This window comes from Pseudonaja textilis, chromosome 4 (genome assembly GCF_049901715.1).
Source record: "Pseudonaja textilis isolate UNSWEBS1 chromosome 4, rPseTex1.2, whole genome shotgun sequence".
In the NCBI taxonomy this organism is placed as follows: Eukaryota; Metazoa; Chordata; class Lepidosauria; order Squamata; family Elapidae; genus Pseudonaja; species Pseudonaja textilis.
Window position 1 is genome coordinate 69,770,721 of NC_141993.1, and position 17,578 is coordinate 69,788,298.

The 17,578-nt window shown below is 37.3% G+C and overlaps 1 protein-coding gene across 1 annotated transcript in view; it reads right to left on the reverse strand.

Moving 5' to 3' along the window:
• Window positions 1-205: 205 nt before the first annotated feature.
• Window positions 206-17,578, reverse strand: part of PLCH1 (phospholipase C eta 1) — a 118,329-nt gene continuing 100,956 nt past the window's right edge. The window contains exons 17-24 of the mRNA XM_087933336.1: window positions 15,732-15,839; window positions 15,082-15,206; window positions 12,975-13,059; window positions 11,938-12,084; window positions 10,354-10,433; window positions 7,378-7,437; window positions 6,464-6,830; window positions 206-4,609 (exon numbers count right to left, since the gene is read on the reverse strand). Coding sequence (XP_087789462.1) covers window positions 2,580-4,609; window positions 6,464-6,830; window positions 7,378-7,437; window positions 10,354-10,433; window positions 11,938-12,084; window positions 12,975-13,059; window positions 15,082-15,206; window positions 15,732-15,839 — 3,002 coding nt within the window. The 3' untranslated portion in view covers window positions 206-2,579. The remainder of the gene's footprint in view (window positions 4,610-6,463; window positions 6,831-7,377; window positions 7,438-10,353; window positions 10,434-11,937; window positions 12,085-12,974; window positions 13,060-15,081; window positions 15,207-15,731; window positions 15,840-17,578) is intronic.

Genomic DNA, 17,578 nt, shown 5'->3' on the forward strand with positions numbered 1-17,578 from the left:
CAGCAATGATGCAGATAGGCAGAAGATCCCCTCTGATGAGGAACAGCCGCCTCCTCAAAGGGCATGGAGAGCGGAGCATGGGCAAGTTCAAAGAAGGATGCAAGGCTATTCAGGACAAGGTTGCTGTAGCCCTCCTTCACAAGGAACAGCTGGAGTAGATTGACTTAAGGAGAAGCTGTCTTTGCCAAGAACAATTTTTTGTTTTAGCTTACATTCCCCCCAGCTTTGAGTTGTGCCTTTTGCCTTGCATTGCCTTCCCTGAGGACTACTTTTTGTCTTGTGCCTTGACTTTGCCTTATGGACCATAGTTTGCCTCATAGACATGCTAACAATATAAATAATATGCAGGTTTATTTCAATAGTTCTCAAGTTTCAATTTAAACATATAAACACAGACACATACAAATAGGCTTCAAAAAGTTACATTAATTTTGTGAATTGGAAATAGTATTTTCCATGAATAAAGATCTAAAAATAACAACTGCCTTACCATTATAAACTTCCATTTACTTGACAGCATTACTCTACTTCATCACTCAGAAGCATATATTTGGGTATTACAAATTTATTTAAGGTTTCCCTTTCATGAATACAAATAATATCCTATATTACAAAAAAGGTGTACATACTTTTTATATTGAACAAGATTTCTCATTACACAATGCAGAAGAACTTAAAACATTGCTACATAATATTGAGGTGATTTCATTATGACTCTCCTTCCACCCTTAGCATTAACTAGAAAAAGCCCTTGTCTCAAAGCCACAGCAAGATAAAGTTTTTTTGTTTCTATATGTGAAGTTATGTTATTGCATACCACTTTGCTACTGCATTTTAAGTACATTCATAGCCAAATACAGAAAATAAATACATGAAAAGCAAAATTTCTTCAACCTTACCTTTAAGTCAAAAGTTCAAAAGAAATAGAATCTGTGCACAGAATAGTTTAGGAAGACATAACATTCATTCTTATTGACCCTTCCCCATACAGTATTCTAGAAATCAGGAACTAGAAAACTAGAATTTTGTTGTCAAATTCCAATGTCAGCAATTGGCTAATTCTGCTTCAGTTAAACACAGCTATATCAGATGGAACATTATATATGGTTAAAGATAAGGACAATATAGGAAAAATTTGTAGCATGCTGTTATTAAGAAATTAAGTAATATTACATCTGTACTGACTTCTGTGAATGGATTATTTAATTAGCATGAAATTTTAAATCAAAATTGCAATGGTGGGTTTCTGTGAGTCACATAATTCTAGTCATTCCTTTATATAGTTGTAAATTATAAACATGTCCTTTAAGAACAAAGGAAATATTTCTTAAAAAACATTAATCTTCCATAGAGCTATGCCAAAAGTATTAAGATGAATAAGGTATTTTTGCTTAAAGGATAAAACAGCCACATCCTCTGGAATGCTCACTATCCAATTGTTTGAAGGTACAAATGCAACAGTGGCAACATTTCAACTTAGACTGCTGTGTAGGGACAGCTGGAACTTGTCTTCAAAGTTACTGTGTGAACCTGCTAGAAAAGGGGTGACAAACTGGCGGACCATGGGCCAGATGCATCACACTCAGGCCATACCCACCCCAGCTCCGTGAAGGGGAGAAAAACATCACGTGGCGGCAATGTGATGCCATGAGTTTGATACCCCTGTGCTAGAGGAAGCAGCTGCTTTAATGCTTTGAGCAGGGGTGCAGGTTTGGCGAAGTAACTTTGGCAACTACTTTGCTGGATTTTCTTTTAATCTCATTATCAACAACAGAAAACAATTGAACTCATGAGCTCTTTGACATCACAGAGCACTTAATTTAAACAGCCAATGAAAGAAGCACAAATCTTTACATCACTCCAGAGGATATTCTTTGGGACAATATCCACTATTTACTGTGCTCTAACATAGCAGTATCAAAACAATCAAATATCTACAATGAAATGATATAGAAAACAAATCACATAATCCTTAATCACACTAAATCATCACTTGTATTGCTGAAAACAATTAAGGGAAGAACTGGATTTCTTGGGAGTCTAGCTGAAATAAATAAAGCAGCAGCAACAGAAGAAGAAGAAATGGGATACACAATCCAGCAAACTACTAAACACTACAGAATTTGGAAAAATGAAAGTTTCTGCAGTTTATGAAAGAATGTTCCTCCTCAGTGTAGGAAATATATTATTATCTAATAAATATGGAAGGTATGAAATTTAAATTTAGGATATCTTACATTTTGTTTAAACTGGAAAAGGCATTAAATTAAAAACAATTAATTCTTCAGGAAGAGAATTATATGATGGGTGATAATTACTCTAAAAATCTGTAGTAGTTCAAAAATGCAGCAAACATGGCATTTCTCAAAATTCTCAAAAAAAGGAAAACAAATACATGAATATTGCCACATCTATTTACATAAACATTTATCAAAATGGACACAATAATTAATTACACGGTTCAAGCTATACCCCCAAAAAAATCTGAGTAATTGAAAGGCTAATGAATGCACTGCTTACTGGTAATCCTTCATTCAGCAAGAAAGCTTGTAAACAATGAAGATGTACATTTTTACAATTTATAGTCTTAGGAGAAAATAGATTTCTGGTTTGTCATTTTCATTTGGCTTGGTCTCTAAAAGAGTGTCATCTGTACAAAACCGGTCACTGTACCCCAAATGCAAAGATGAACAGGCACCTTCTGGGATCCCTCTGCTTTCTAGGTCATCTGTGTTGAAGTTATCTAGATAGCTTGCTATATAAGATCCAGTAGAATGCCTATTGATGATATGAGGCGGTACTGGGGGCTTATTTCGAAGGACTATGTCTGTTACATTACTGCTAACATAGGAAGGTTTTTGTTTATTGGCTTCTTGTCGTTCCTTGGCACGGCTAGCAATATTTCTCACTCTACTTTGACTTCTGGATGACAGTTTTCTGACCAGCATTTTTGGGCAGTCATCATTTTGTTTTGAATAAAATGATTGGCAACTTTCTTCTTGATCAAAAGACACAAGTTTTCGCAGTTGTTCAGTCAGAATGTCTGTAGTTGATGGTTTCTTGGCCTTCAGAGTGGCCACCATATTGTCTCTCATACCAGATGTAATAAAACCTCTACTAATGTATTTGTACTTGCTTTCAAAATTGCATGAGATATCTTCTGAAGTTAAATCACCAAGACTTTTTGATTTACAAGGGCTCTGTTGCTTTTGACCTCCAGGAAAGGGTGAAGGCAAAACATTTTTGGGCTTAAGAGCAGCATTGATGCTGGCTGATTGAGGAATATTTAACAATTCATTTTGTGCATCTGAAATTTGCAAACAATTATTGTACAAAAGTTCAAACCTCTGCTGATGTGGGTATGGAAAACATGGATTCTTACCATTGTTGAACTTTAAATCTTCAGCTAGGTTTTCATTGGGAAAGTCCATGCTCTTTAGGGGTTCACATATAGTTTTGTTATAGTATAATGTATCCTGACTATGCTTAAGTTTCAGAGGAGAAGCAACTTGGCTCATATCTTCTATCTTATATTCAAACGCAGTTATCAAGAGGTCTTGCAATTCCCCATCAATTTCCATTAGGCTACTACCTGTAGAATTTGCACAAGTGACTGGGACAACTATGGTATTCTGTATGTCAGAAGTATAGGAATTGCTATTGCTGAGAAATTCCCAGTTTGTTCCACATTTTCTTTTAGGGTTTGCTTTCTGCATGGTGACAGGTGTAATGCAGGAAGTATGTTTGGCATCCTCATTTACGCAACTGTCTTTTGCATCCTTGGTTGTATTTTTGCAAACAGATATATCCATTAATGCAGACTGAGAAACTGGAGAAACAGAAGCCTCATGGATAATTGTGTACAGAGAACACCCTGTTGTCTTAGGGGTGGATATTATGGTATTTTCCACTCTTGAACCAATTGAACAAGCTGATCCAGCTGATTTTAAGTTTAAGGACTTATCATCCAAAATGATGCTTTGTTCATTCAATGATGTACATGGTAGATATATGGACTTCAGATTTCTGTTCTCTTTATTAATATTAGAGGGACTTGAAACGAGAATTAAGTCAGTTTGGTCACTTGTGACATCAACTTGTTCTATCAGCTTCGAGATAGAGTTATCCCTTTCTCTCTCGTCAGCTAGGGAGACCTCATTAATCAGACAAGAAATGTCACTATCTGGGATAGATGGTGTACAATTAAAGCCACACACATTAGTTACTGTTGTATTTAAAATCGGGCAGGATTCCATATTAGCTTTTTCATCTGCTATTTTCTGCTTTTCTTTGCAAAGTGTAGTCATCTCCAATGTCTTTGGATCCATGTAGCTTATGTCTCCATGTTTTTTTCTTTCAAGGTCTTCCTTTACATGAACAAATTCATTGGGAAGATTACTTTTCCAATACTCAGTGGAGAAATAGGTTTCTGCTATCCCAATTGCAAAGTTTAGGCTTTCTCCTTTTTCATCAGGACAAAGTGTATCACATGGACCAGACTTCGGTACATCTTTCTTAAGCTGGTACATAAAACATGATTTTTTCTCAGAAGAGGTGATGGTTTTCTTTGCATTTGTACAATCCTCACTTGTATTGTTTCTGCTTTCTGCTAAATCAATTCAAACAGAAAACAAAAACAAAAATTTGGTTATAAATATTACCATACTTCTTTATGATTAGTTTATCCACAGAGAAATGGAGAATGTAAAATCAGTCACAGTTGTGGAAAAGAAATTAATTATGCATTTACTACAAATTACTCATGTGATGTGAAGAAATGGAAAAAATATACAGTGGGAGGTATTTCACTGAAGTTTTTCTTCAATGCTTTATTACATCACTGCAATCATGATGTAATATTTGTATAAAGAAAGTCAATGAGGTATCATAATCTAGACGTGTGGAATTACCTTCAGATGTATTCCTATTCAGATTTGTACTATAAAGGAACATGACAAACAAAGAGAATAAAATAGCTCTGTTAAAAAAAAAACATCTGTAACAAGAGGCATATTTATCAGAACCCTTGAATTATAACATCCAAAACGTGTACTCCATGCATCAGCAAGATTCATGTATTGTTAATAATATACAAATATTTTCTTTTCCCTTTGCCTATAGTATCATTTAAAATATAGTCTAGACTTTCAAGGTTATAAAGCAGACTGCTCTTTATAGACACTGTGAATTACCAAAGACCTGGCATTAATATGGAGGTGAAAGTTTATTGCTGACTGTGATAAGAGCAATCTATGATGGACGTAAAATGTGTGAGAATAAAACGTGGCTTTAACACTGAGCAGAGAATAAGACAAGAATTTATGATATTCCTTGGCTGTTTAAAGTATCGATGGATTAATCTATAATAAATGCTTGTGGTTACCCAAGCTGCTGCTTCTATTGAAAGTCTGACTTCAACATATGGAAAATCTAGTGTTTGTGGTTAAAAATAGAGGGGTGTTTCTGAGAGCTGCAAATGTATATGCAGAGGGCCATGTTATTGACTGACACTTTGAATGATTTGCAGTGAATATTAGCTAGACTATATAATATAAAAGGCAATATGGATCTGAAAATGTAGATCAACACAGCTAAAATTGACACATAAAATGGAGTAACAATTACAAGTTTTAAGTACACGAAGGAGAAAAATTAGAGCAGATAGATGAATTTGTATACTTTGGGAGAATGTTTATTAAAAGTGGGGAAATGGAAACATTTTAAGACATATAAATGTTGGTAAAGAAAATGGATGGTAGTAGATAATAGAAGTATGTGAGGTATATTTCTGTCCATTGTTTTATATGGAATTGAGATTTATGTATGGCAATAGGGATATTTAAAAAGTTGAGTGTAGTAGAAATGGCATATTTAAGATGTTAAAACCAAATCAGGTAGATTCAAGAATGAATAGGTAATGAGTGAATGTGGCTTGATTAAAAAAGAGAAAGACTAATAGAAGAAGTGCAATTAGGCGATTTGGTCATATAGAGAGAATGAATGAAGATCATATTTCAAAACAAATATATGAAAGAGTGAGTAGTAAGAAGAAGGAGAAGGGTAAGATTGTAGTGGTTGCATGGAGTTAATGAGACTTTCAAAAAGAGAGAGCTAAGAAGTTTACAGGACAAAAAGCAATGAATTGATATCGTAGAAACAGAGATGGTTTGCAAGGACAGAAAAGTATGGAGAGGTACAATAAACAAAGTTGTTGTGAATTAGAATTAGTGAGATTTCCATTCCTATCATGATTTTAATTTATTTTGCTAGCTACTCACCACTTTTCTGGGCCATGTGCCTTGTTTCAAAAGGAAATAGGATGTTAGGTATACAAGTAAGCCCGGTGTTTATGTATACATGTCTGTACATCCTACTAGACTAATTTTCAAGCAACAAGCACAGAATGATTTGATCAAAAGGTCTCAAATTTATTATTCCTGAAAGCCTCTTAGTAAGCACTTACCAGATGTACTTTCACTTTTGGTAACTTCAACAACTCCACTAGCATCGTGGTCTGGTGGTGGCAATCCCGCCAGGAGATATTTTTCAACTGGCATGGAAATGGGACGCAATTGTAAGCTTCTGCTTGTTTGCCTGAAACCTCCTTCCTTCTCTTTCAAGTCCAACGTATCAGATACACTTTCCTTAAGGTCAGTGGTCTCTTGAAAGCCCATTTTGCTTTTTTTCCTGCCCTTTGCTGGAGCGCTGGCTGTGCGTCGAAGGATTCGGTCCCCAAGCGACCTTTTCCGGATATAATTAGTGCTGTTTTCCACTGAATTATGTTTGGAGTTCTTATTAAAAAGCCCCCGGAGTCCTATTAGTTGCTTGTTCTGGAAGAAAAAAGAAAAAGAAAATGGGAGAGGAGAAAAGATCTAGAGATTTTTTGTGGGGGAGAGAAGAAAGGCTTGTTTTACATAAAGGAACTTCTACATTGCTCTATTTGCACATATTATCTGAGCAGTGACTGATAAGAAAATCTGAGCAGTGACGAAAATCTCAAGCAAATCAAGGAAAGCCATCAAATGAAGCAAGTTCACAGCTAGCTGATCAAAAAAGGTGAAGCTCACCATGAGTTCATGCATGTATAAGAAGAAAAAAAAAGAGGCAGCCTGCCTAGAAGCAAAAGAGATTTTACAAGACACTTCCTAATGGCATATGATAAGCTTGCAAGACCTTTCCTTAGGTGAGAAGCTAGCCTGGCCCCAAAGCATGTCATTTTATCACACGGGACCTTCAAAGCAGCAGCACACATTTTCAAATGCTTGATGAAAAATAAAGCACTATGGCAATAAAAGAGCATGCGATTCAAAAACCCTCCAAAAAAAGTCGGGGGGAGGCACCCAGCCAGTGCAAAATTGCATGCTAAATAAAAGCTACCTTTGTGGCTCCTAGAAAATGCATGATAGTATAACTGGGATTGAGGATTAAAGGACTCCACTGAAAGGCAAAAAAGAAGAAGAAGAAGCAGAAATGTTGAACTCAATTTCTTTATCTGAATCACAAGAAAATACATACATAATAGTAAATTATTATTATTACAGATAAATGGCAGAGCTGCTTTTGGCATTCCACTGCTTCCTTCGGGTGGATAGGTCCTGCTGAATGATACAGGTAGTCCTCACTAAGTTCATTTAGTTGACTGTTCAAAACCACAATGGCACTTTATGACCATTTTTCACTGTTGCAACCATTGCGGCACCTCTGGAGTCATACATATGCTCAAAATTCAGATGCTTGGCAACTGACTCATATTTATGATGGTTGCAGTGTCCCAGAACTATGTGATTCTCCTTTTGCAACCTTCAGACAAGCAAAGCCAATGGGGAAGCCGCATTCACTGAAACAACCATGTTACTAAACAACCGCAGTGATTCACTTAACAACTATGGCAAGAAAAGTTGTAAAATGGAGACAAAACTCACTTAACAAATGGCTCACTTAGCAACAGAAATGTTGGGCTCAATTGTGGTCATAAGTCAAGGACTACCTGTATGGCCTTCCTGTTAAGATTTCTACTTCCTGGTGAAAATTTCCTTTAAAGAAACATACATCAAATGGCTCTCTTTCTCTCCCACCTCTGTTGATTACTGGCAGAAAATAAAGGCAATAACTCCCAAAGGACCAAGTCAGAGATTCCTTTGCAAAGGAGCTACATCTCTAGCAATCCTTGGCATGGCTGTTGGTAGCTAATGGGTAACCCTTCAAAGGCTCACAAAATTGTCTGGCCAATCTCTGTATCCAGAGCATTCTAAAGAACAGAGAATGAAAGACGTCAGGGGAGAAGATTTCTGAACATTTCCTCAGGCTTGAAATACTCATTTATTTTGTATTTCTTTGAATAACAATCCAAGTCAAGAATCAGAGTTCTAGATTCATGGAGCACCAAGCAAAAAGAAGAAAAGCTCCTCAAAAGAAGAAAACCCCCCCTCTGATTTTTAAGCAGACAAGGGAGAACCATGGAAAAGGAGGCCAATGATTACTAACATCAGCACTGAGTGATTGATGCCCCATGATGTAAAATGGATTAATGTGGGCATCCTAGAAAATGTACTGTGAAAAATCTGATTTTTATCAAATTGGAGAGGACCTCTTTTGCACATTGCAGTGCTGAAATTTTTTGCTTTTTTTGGGGGGGGGGGGGTGGCTTATGAAACTAAAATTGGCTGAAAAGTGGTACAATTATTGCCACAATAGACTACAGCCATGATGGCGAACCTATGGCACATGTGCCAGAAGTGGCACGCAGAGCCACTTCTACCAGCACAAGAGAGGTCACCTGGAAGAGCCCCACTGTGCATGCGCATGCTGCTGCCCGACAGCTGATTATCAGGTATCTGGCGCACATATGCAGGGGCCGGGGGTGCACGGGAGATGCACCTGCATGTGCAGAGATGCGCAGCACAAGGGGAGTGGTGGGGGAAGCACACATTGTTTTCTGGGAGCCGAAAAAGGTTAGCCACCACTGGACTAGAGAATCTTTTGTTCATCTTCCCTTTTGAATCACTAAAGATAAAGTTACTTGGAACAATTAAAATAGCATATTTATGCATCAAGATCATGAAGCTAAATGGACAAAGTCAATTATTCCCAAATCATAGATTGAATTCAGATAAAATGGTAACCCTTTACTGAACCCACAGTTAGGATCAGCTGAATCCATTCAGTAAGTAGTAAACCAAAAGATCCAATCTTCTTGTGGCTGCACCCAAAAAATATGACATACTATCCTGAAGTTCACTGTGATTTACAGCCCATGACCCTCTAATCTGAGATTTACCTAGGCTGTCATCTTTAACAATAAATCAGAGTTCAGAATTACTGAACTTTGCTGAATGTAGTCAGCAAGCACAATCAATAGTTTATACTGTGTTTCATAAATGCAATTGCTTGCAACTGCTTTGCAATGATAGCAACTGAAGCACCTTAAATATTGTTGCCGGGGACACACAAAAAATATCAAAGTCATTTCAATTCCTTATTTGCAAACTAATGTCCTCAACTGGCCAGTGATTCAGGTGGGAGTCTTTTGTCGCTCACTTAGAAAGGCCAAACATTGAGCATATTTTCTGCATGATATGAGATGAGCCTCTCTATTGTTCTACAGCCCCTAAGCAACTAAAATATTCTCCCATAACAGAAATTGAGAAAAAGTAGTTTGCAGAAAATTAATTATTTGCCATTTTAAAACTTAAACTAAGTTTTAAAATTTTCCAAATTCCGAAACATAAGAGAATAGCAGTAGCTTTGCTTTAAAATTGATTCAAACTAAGCACAAAGCAATTACCAGTAAAAGAAAAAAATTCCAGTGAAGAAGTATTTTTACAGTTCAATGAGAAATGAGAGCTAAATTACTGTTATTAAGCCTACCCCTAATTTTGGTTATTAATCCCCAAATTGGGGAGGGGAGTCAGTTTAACTTTTTAAATAAAAAGATGCATGTGAAAGGAAAAAAATAGGTAGGAAAGAAATATTCTCATAAACATTTGGGCACAGTAATTTGCCCAGCAGCAGATAATAAATTATTTCATGTCTAAGATAAGTAGCATTTGTTAAATGTCAATTACTTCCATTATAAGTACCTAACACAATTCATGGTTTTGAAACTTAAGTCTATACCCTCCAGAAATATTGGGAGTGCCAGTGTATCTGGAGATATGGCACTAGTGAAAGCGATTGTATCTTACGTATAAAAAACTCAGTCAAGACTTGGACATACTTTAACTTTCGCACTTTGAAACTAGAAGGCTGAAGTTGTAGCTTAAATCTGTGGTTAATCAACAGCTGCTCTTTCATTATCACATGAAATGTCAATCTTAATTGTTCAATATGTAGAACTAAATACTTATCTCTTACCTTTCCATAAATTTCATTGATGGTTATATGAACAAAAATTGATGCTTCAGTCAGTCCTTCTAAGTAAACATGACGATAACCTGTTGAAGGTGAACATCATCAACACTATTAAATGGTTATGTTTCATAGTTAAGATGCTATCCTACAATGTTATACATAAAATAGTTCATACAGGATGTTAGACTAGATTAAAAGAAGGTTGGGTACACATTCTGATAGAGAGAAGTTTCCTGCAGATGAGCTCCAGCACAAGTCCAAAAGCTCAGAAGACTAAACCCCTGTCCTAGTGACTGACTCAGATTGGATCCTGCAACATTATCATGGGACACGGACATTTGCCTTCATTTATGAAGGTTAGGTAGTTTTTGATTCAGAGGTACTATGGGAACTAAGTCACTATCTTTGCATATGGAATAAAGTTAGTGTATCAAATGAAGCCATAACATGATTTGGTGGTTTCAGCGTCACGTGTTATATGACCAGAGCATATTTTGTATATAGCATGGTGTAGGAATCCAGTTATGACAAACTAATAAAGAACACGAAAGATGACTAGATAATGAAAACAAATGAACTAAGAAAAACTTCAGACTCATCATAAACGTGTGAGAGTGTGAAAGTGTCTTTTCTTTTTTTTTAACAAACCACCATACAATTTGAAAAATATGTTTTAGGTAAAGGTTAACAATCAGGAATTTCAACCATTTTTTTATTCTGATTAAGCTTGACCTGGGTTAATGAGACTAAACTCTCCAAAAATGAATAGAGCACAGAACTACTTGCTCTATAGGAAAAGTAAATGTTTTCATTTTCAACTTGTTGCAGAGAATTGAAAGATAAGTGTTTGAAAACCTGCAATTTGATGCAGATTATTCCTGTAAACTGGTATGTGATTCTGCTATTTTCTAAATGTTACTGTACAACCTTCAGACAGCATATCTAATAACACAGGGGAAGTGAATAAGTGCAAAAATATAGAGGTTAAATTTAAATATTTGTTTTAGTTGTTAGAGGTATACGCCACCTTTTCTACAGGAGCACAAGGCAGCATACATGGAGTTTTTTTTTCCTATTTTTCCTCCACAACAAACTTATGAGGTAGATTGACTTGAGAAAGATTGCCCAAAATTATCTAGTGTGCTTCTGTGCCTAGTTCAGTTTTCTAATAACTATGCCACAATAGTCTGAACTAAACTGTATAAGTGGAAATAGGAATTCTGGTTGGAAAGACTTCTGCACGGATTTTACAAATCAGAAAGGACAATTTAGATTATTTTTATTAATAAATACATTGTGCAACATTTATCCAGTGAATGGACTGAAAGAATATTATCAATAGATCTGCTAATCCCAATCTTAAATGGCTTAAAAGATATATTAGTGAAAACTATTTTCACTCCAATTGGCTCACAGGGATAGTCCTTCATAGGTTTAGTTTTCCATCTCAGAAATGGTAGCGATTTTTAGTATTGAGAGATTTGAGAAACATAATTGGAGTTTCCCACACCATAGATTGTGAAAAGAAATTCATTTCACTTGCTAGTGAAGCAGCTAAAGAAAAGACAGTAAAGCTAATGGACTCACCAGGCATCAAGCTGCTAAAAGCCACAGTTCTTTGCCCCACAAAATCTCGGCCAATGGGGTCATGATCCCAAACTAGAAATCGAACCAAAGCTATTTCAGGCATGTGGATAGTGAAAGTTAGGCTTTCTTCCCAAACAGGGTTGAATCCTGTGAGGAACAAAATATATAGCAAATGTTAAAGTAACATTAATCAGAAAAAATATGTGTTATTTTTGATTTACAGATCAATTTACAAGTCATCTATATGCCAAAAGTAAGAGGAATTTTATTTAATGAAGAACTGGTTGTATACAATAAACCCTTATGCAATACAGAAGTATTTCTGTTTTAGGTTATTTTAATTTAAATCATTTGCAAACACAATTATACTGTATAAAATGCACTTATTTTAAATTAAATTATATATAATTGGGTATCATATTTCATATTAACATTAAAAAATCTTAAGCATTGTCCTTGGCTAAGTATGTAACCAAATACATTCATGCTTTGCTTCCAACCCCAAGAAGAAATGACAAGCCAAATGCATTATCTCAGCAGCTTCATGAACCCCACTGGTGGATTTTAACTGACTGGCCAACTGTTCCATCCATTTATCTAATAGCATTCAATGTCCCACATTACTGTCAAGTCTAAGCTACAGCCTAATCCATCAAGATCAAAATTTCTAGAACCTGAGATTTTCAAGTCAAAATCTCTGCAGCTCAATCCCAGAAGAGATGGCAAAGAAGAGGGAGCTAAGGCTGGGAAACAAAGCCATTCCATACCCTAACTGAAAGACCATTTTTAGCCAGTGTCTTTCCTCTGGCGACTGTATCCTGCTTGGAGAATTAATATTTAAATACTCCCTCTTCCCTCCCATACTTGTTCTAAACCTTCCATTTTAAAACACTGATGAGCACCCTTCAGCAACCCTTAGCCTTCATTTACAGAATGTGCCAAGAAATAATGACATCAAAATTGTGAAGCAAAATGGCTGAATTTTGCCAACACTATTTTTGGTGAGAAACTGAAAATCTGCAAGGTGTATCTCTTACCATTATCATCTACAACTCTGGTCTGGTCTTTGCAACAATCAGCTGGTAACCCAATAATTTCAACTTCAACAAATGGATCGATTATCTGTTTGAGACATTTAAAAAAAAACCAAAATCTGCTTGAGACCTGTTCATAAATATCTAAAGTAAATATCCCATCTTTTATATATTGCATCCATAGGTTTTAAAGATGGGGTAAACTATTGCATTAGATTATAGTGTTATTAGATCACAGCTCAGATATTCAAACTAAATGTTGATCATGAATTTAGATGATGAAATGAGAAGCATCTGCTGGAATTTTGCTAATTAGGTGTTTTGAAGCAAGCATAGATTTTATTCAGACAAATATAAGTTCACCATATTGAGAAAGCTGTTGTCATATTTTTGAGTATGGGAAACCTACACCCATTTAAATGTTGCTGGAGTAAAATCAGCTTTAGTCAACATGATTAAAATCAATACTGATGGGACTTGTAATTACAGTCTCTTACCCTTACATTTCTGATATGACCATTTAAAAAACTTGAAATTAGATTTATTGAAGAAAAGCATTACCTTGACAACTTGCAAAGCAATTGCCAAGCTGAAATAGTCCATATTGGATTTAGTACAAGGGATTTCTTTGCAGATGCAAATATAGCATTATTAACATCATTAGGTGATTATCATCGCATACTAAATAGCTAGAAAAATTGTACTAATAAAATCTGTGGTTCTAAAAACATGGAATTAAAGAATCACTGTCAATTGAACTAACTAAAGCTTTTTATTTCAGTGTTTCCAATAATTGTCTGTTGGATCATAGTCTTTTAAAAAAAAAAACCTCTCCGACAAAAATTACTTGCAGTTTTTTTATTTTTTGATAGTGAATTTTTATTATAACGCCATTTTTTAAATGTTTACCTAAATCCTATATAGGTCTCACATATATTTCTGACTAAAGGATTGTTTATTAATAAAGTAATTCTCCTTTCTTCAGGTTACTATCATTTAAATCAGCAGGAAGAATGAAAATAAACAGTTACAAAGCCAAGAAGAGTTAAAAAGCAAAATAATATTCAATAATTCTGTGGAGGAATAGTGTAGTTTGTACTTAAACTAAATAATTTCCCTTTGCATTCAGAAAATTATCCAACCATAAAAATCATAAATTAAATCTTTTACATTCAAAAGCTATAACATTTTTCTGTTACGTGTGTACCTACATTATTAATATGAAATGCAAAGTGTATTTTAGAATTCAATTTTTTTAGCAAGAATACATTAACAAGAAATTTATTCTAAATATGCTAATGGGGCTATTAGCATATTCCACCATGCGCAATCCATGGCTACAATCTCCATATCTCTCCATTTAAGGTTGATGTTTTTCAGGTCTTTCTGAAATGTTTGGTGCCAAGTTTTCTTGGTCTTCCTCTTTTTCTCTGATCATCTGGTGGCATCCAATTGATTGCTGGACATTGCTCACTCATGCAGAGCATATTTCCAGCAAGGCACTTTCATCATTCTATTAAAATACATAAACTGACATGCTTATTTCCTCATTAGTTTTACGTATGCAATGACAAATAATGATTCTGTCTTTCTGTCTGTCTATCTTCTATCTAAAATCTTTTATATGCAGATTAGAAACAGGGGTGGCCTGCTAGGGTTCACCCTTTTTTGGGCAAACCTGTAGCTAATGTTACAGCAGGTTCGGTGAACTGGCAAATCCCACCCTTGCCTGGCCCCGCCCCGCCCAGCCCTCCCCTCCCCTCCCAGGAGTCGCCCATTTTGGATGCGAGGTAAGTGAGTAAGGCATGCACAGAGTCTCAGGGAGGGGGAGAAATGGGCCTCCCGGAGGCTCCAGAAGGTCTAGAGGAGGCCATTTTTGCCCTCTCAGAGGCCAGGGAGGGCGAAAACATCCCTCCACCATGGTGCAGGAAGCCGACTAGGCCACATCTACCATGGCCACGCCCACCCAGCAACTCGGCAGAGAACCAGTCGATGAAATTTTTGAAGCCTACCCCTGATTAGAAACATATATACCTTTGTTCAGGTCATTAATGAATCTCTTCCACCATACATGAACTTAACTCTTAACTCTATCACAAATATATTTTACCTCTCCTCTGTCTCCTAACATGGAATCTGGAGGTTTTGGTAGTTGCTGACCACTGATGATTTTGAGTATAAGTTGTTTTTTAGGGAGAGCAGGCAGAGGATCTCCAGAATATGGATTAAAAGTGCCTATGGATAGGAACAATGTGGAAATGTATAATCTTAAAATAAGAAATACAACTTGTTTTCTGTACATTTGAGAAAAACCTACAGGGAGGATTAAAGGAAAGAATAAAGCTAGTATTAGAATTGAATATGTCACATTTATTGCTAGACAAAAATAATAAATAAATGTGGGTATTTAGCCATTTTTGTTGTCCATCAAAATAAAACATGTACAAAGTGACAGCAAGTAAACAAATACAATTCATTAGATGTGAAATAAAAGCACAGATCCAAATCAACAACTGTATTAAATGTTTCATTTGTTTGCAAAAGTATAGCATAGCTACATTCTTCATTTAACACTCTTTTATTAAAATAGGAATATTTCATTATATCTTGCTCCTGATCAAAGTCTCCAGACTAACCTGTTTGATGTTATCCACTTTCTCCAAACATGTGTCGTATTTTAATATTAACCAAGATATCTTTAATAGATGGATGTGCAAGAACACTAAATCTATTCAGTGTGCACTGCCTTGTATTTATTACCTTTGCACATCTGTTGTGGTTTCAGGACGTATCCACAGTTGCCGTTCATCCTGAACTTGGCTTGGTTTAACTGCATCACCCGCCCTTCAGATTGGTAATTTAATGCCACTGTTGAATAAGCAGATTTTTATCTTAATTATAAAACTTACTGGCTATAATCATTTACTTATATGGCTTTAAACTTATCGGATTAGATCCAAACTAAATTAGTTTGACTATTTTTAAAACATGATTTTATTTAATTAATTTATAATTAAACTGTTTATTTGAAAACATTCAACATGTATCTTAGATCAAATTCAAGTGGTCAAATTACATATTATTTCCAGTAGCAGTTCCAGGGATGAGAAAAATATGAAGAGGTGAGAAAGATTAGCTTTCTCTCAGCTAATATTTGTTACTTCCACCATTGGAACAATAGAAATACTTGAATGGATGGACTTTAGGTCATAGCCAGTGTGATTTTTTTTTCCAATATGACACACTTTTAATAAAGGAGAATATTTATAGATCAAGGTTGAAATGAGGGGTCCTGGGTTCCCTCTGAGCTTGGTTGTTTTCTTGAAAACATTTCATTACTAACACTAGGTAACATTATCAGTGTTAGTGAAATATTTTTAGCCTGGATCCAATTCCTACCTACCATGTTTCTCATATAATAAGGCCGGGTCTTATTTTATTTTTTTGAGCCCTGAAAAAATTGCATCCTCGGACGGGCAGGCAGCGACGGCTTGGATGTTGACCTCAGCATTGGTGGGGCACTTCATATTGGGAGACCTTCCGCCACCATTGCTTTCCCTTCTCCCCATGCTGCCACGGCATTTGGAGCATCACGTGGTGTTTAGCGCAGTTACACGGGGCCGGCCAGGGCTCTTCCCTGCAACCAGGCTGATGCCCAGTGGAGACACTCATCTTCAGGCGCTCCTGTCTCTACCTTTCCAGGCATCGTTTGAAGGCAAAGCCCATTCTTTTAAAAATGACACCCTACTACGACAAAGCATTCCCTACCTGAGACAGCAGCCCAACCCCACGTGGGGAGGCAAATCTCCCGGGGCTGCAGCGCAGGATTGGCCCTTCCCGGAAGAAGCACTCGGCCAACATCCCTGCCTGGTGCCGGGCAGAGTACGAAGACTTTTGCCTGGGGTGCCCAGCGCAGCTGACAGGCTGGCCCTCCTGCCTGGTGGTGGAGCTCTGGCCAAGGCAGCAAGTGCCTCCCTGCCAGGCCCTCCACTTATCCCGCCAGGGCCATGCCAGAGCCAGGTGGGCTGGACAGAGCCAGGAAAGTGAGCTGTGGGTGCGCGCCTGCCTGCCAAGCGAAAGAGCTGGACTAATCCAAGCTTGGCTTCCCAAGTCCCTTCAGACTGACTCCAAAGGGGCCACTGGGAGAGGATACCCAAGGCAGTGATAGAGCCCACCCATCTTCAGACAGGGAGGCGAGGCAACAGCCATGTTCTCTTCTGAGCTGAACCCCACCGAGTGAGTGCCTCTGCCTGATGCCTGTGCCACTGCAGTGTTTGGAGCATCGCCGCAGCATTTGGAGCTGCCGGCACATTTGGAGATGTGTGGGGATGGGCTGGGCAAGGGGTGCCCAGCCCACCCAGCTCCGGCACAACCCTAGCAGGATGAATGGAGGGCCCGGCTTGGAAGCACTTGCTGCCTTGGCCAGAGCACTGCCGCCGGGCAGGAGGACCCACTTGTCAGCTGCGCTGGGCCCCCCAGGCAAAGGTCTTCATGCTCTGCCTGGCACAGGCAGGGATGGCAGCTGGGTGCTTCTCCCGAGGTGGGCTGATCCTGCACTGTAGCCCCGGGAGATTCACCTCCCCACATGGGGTTGGGCTGCCCTCTCG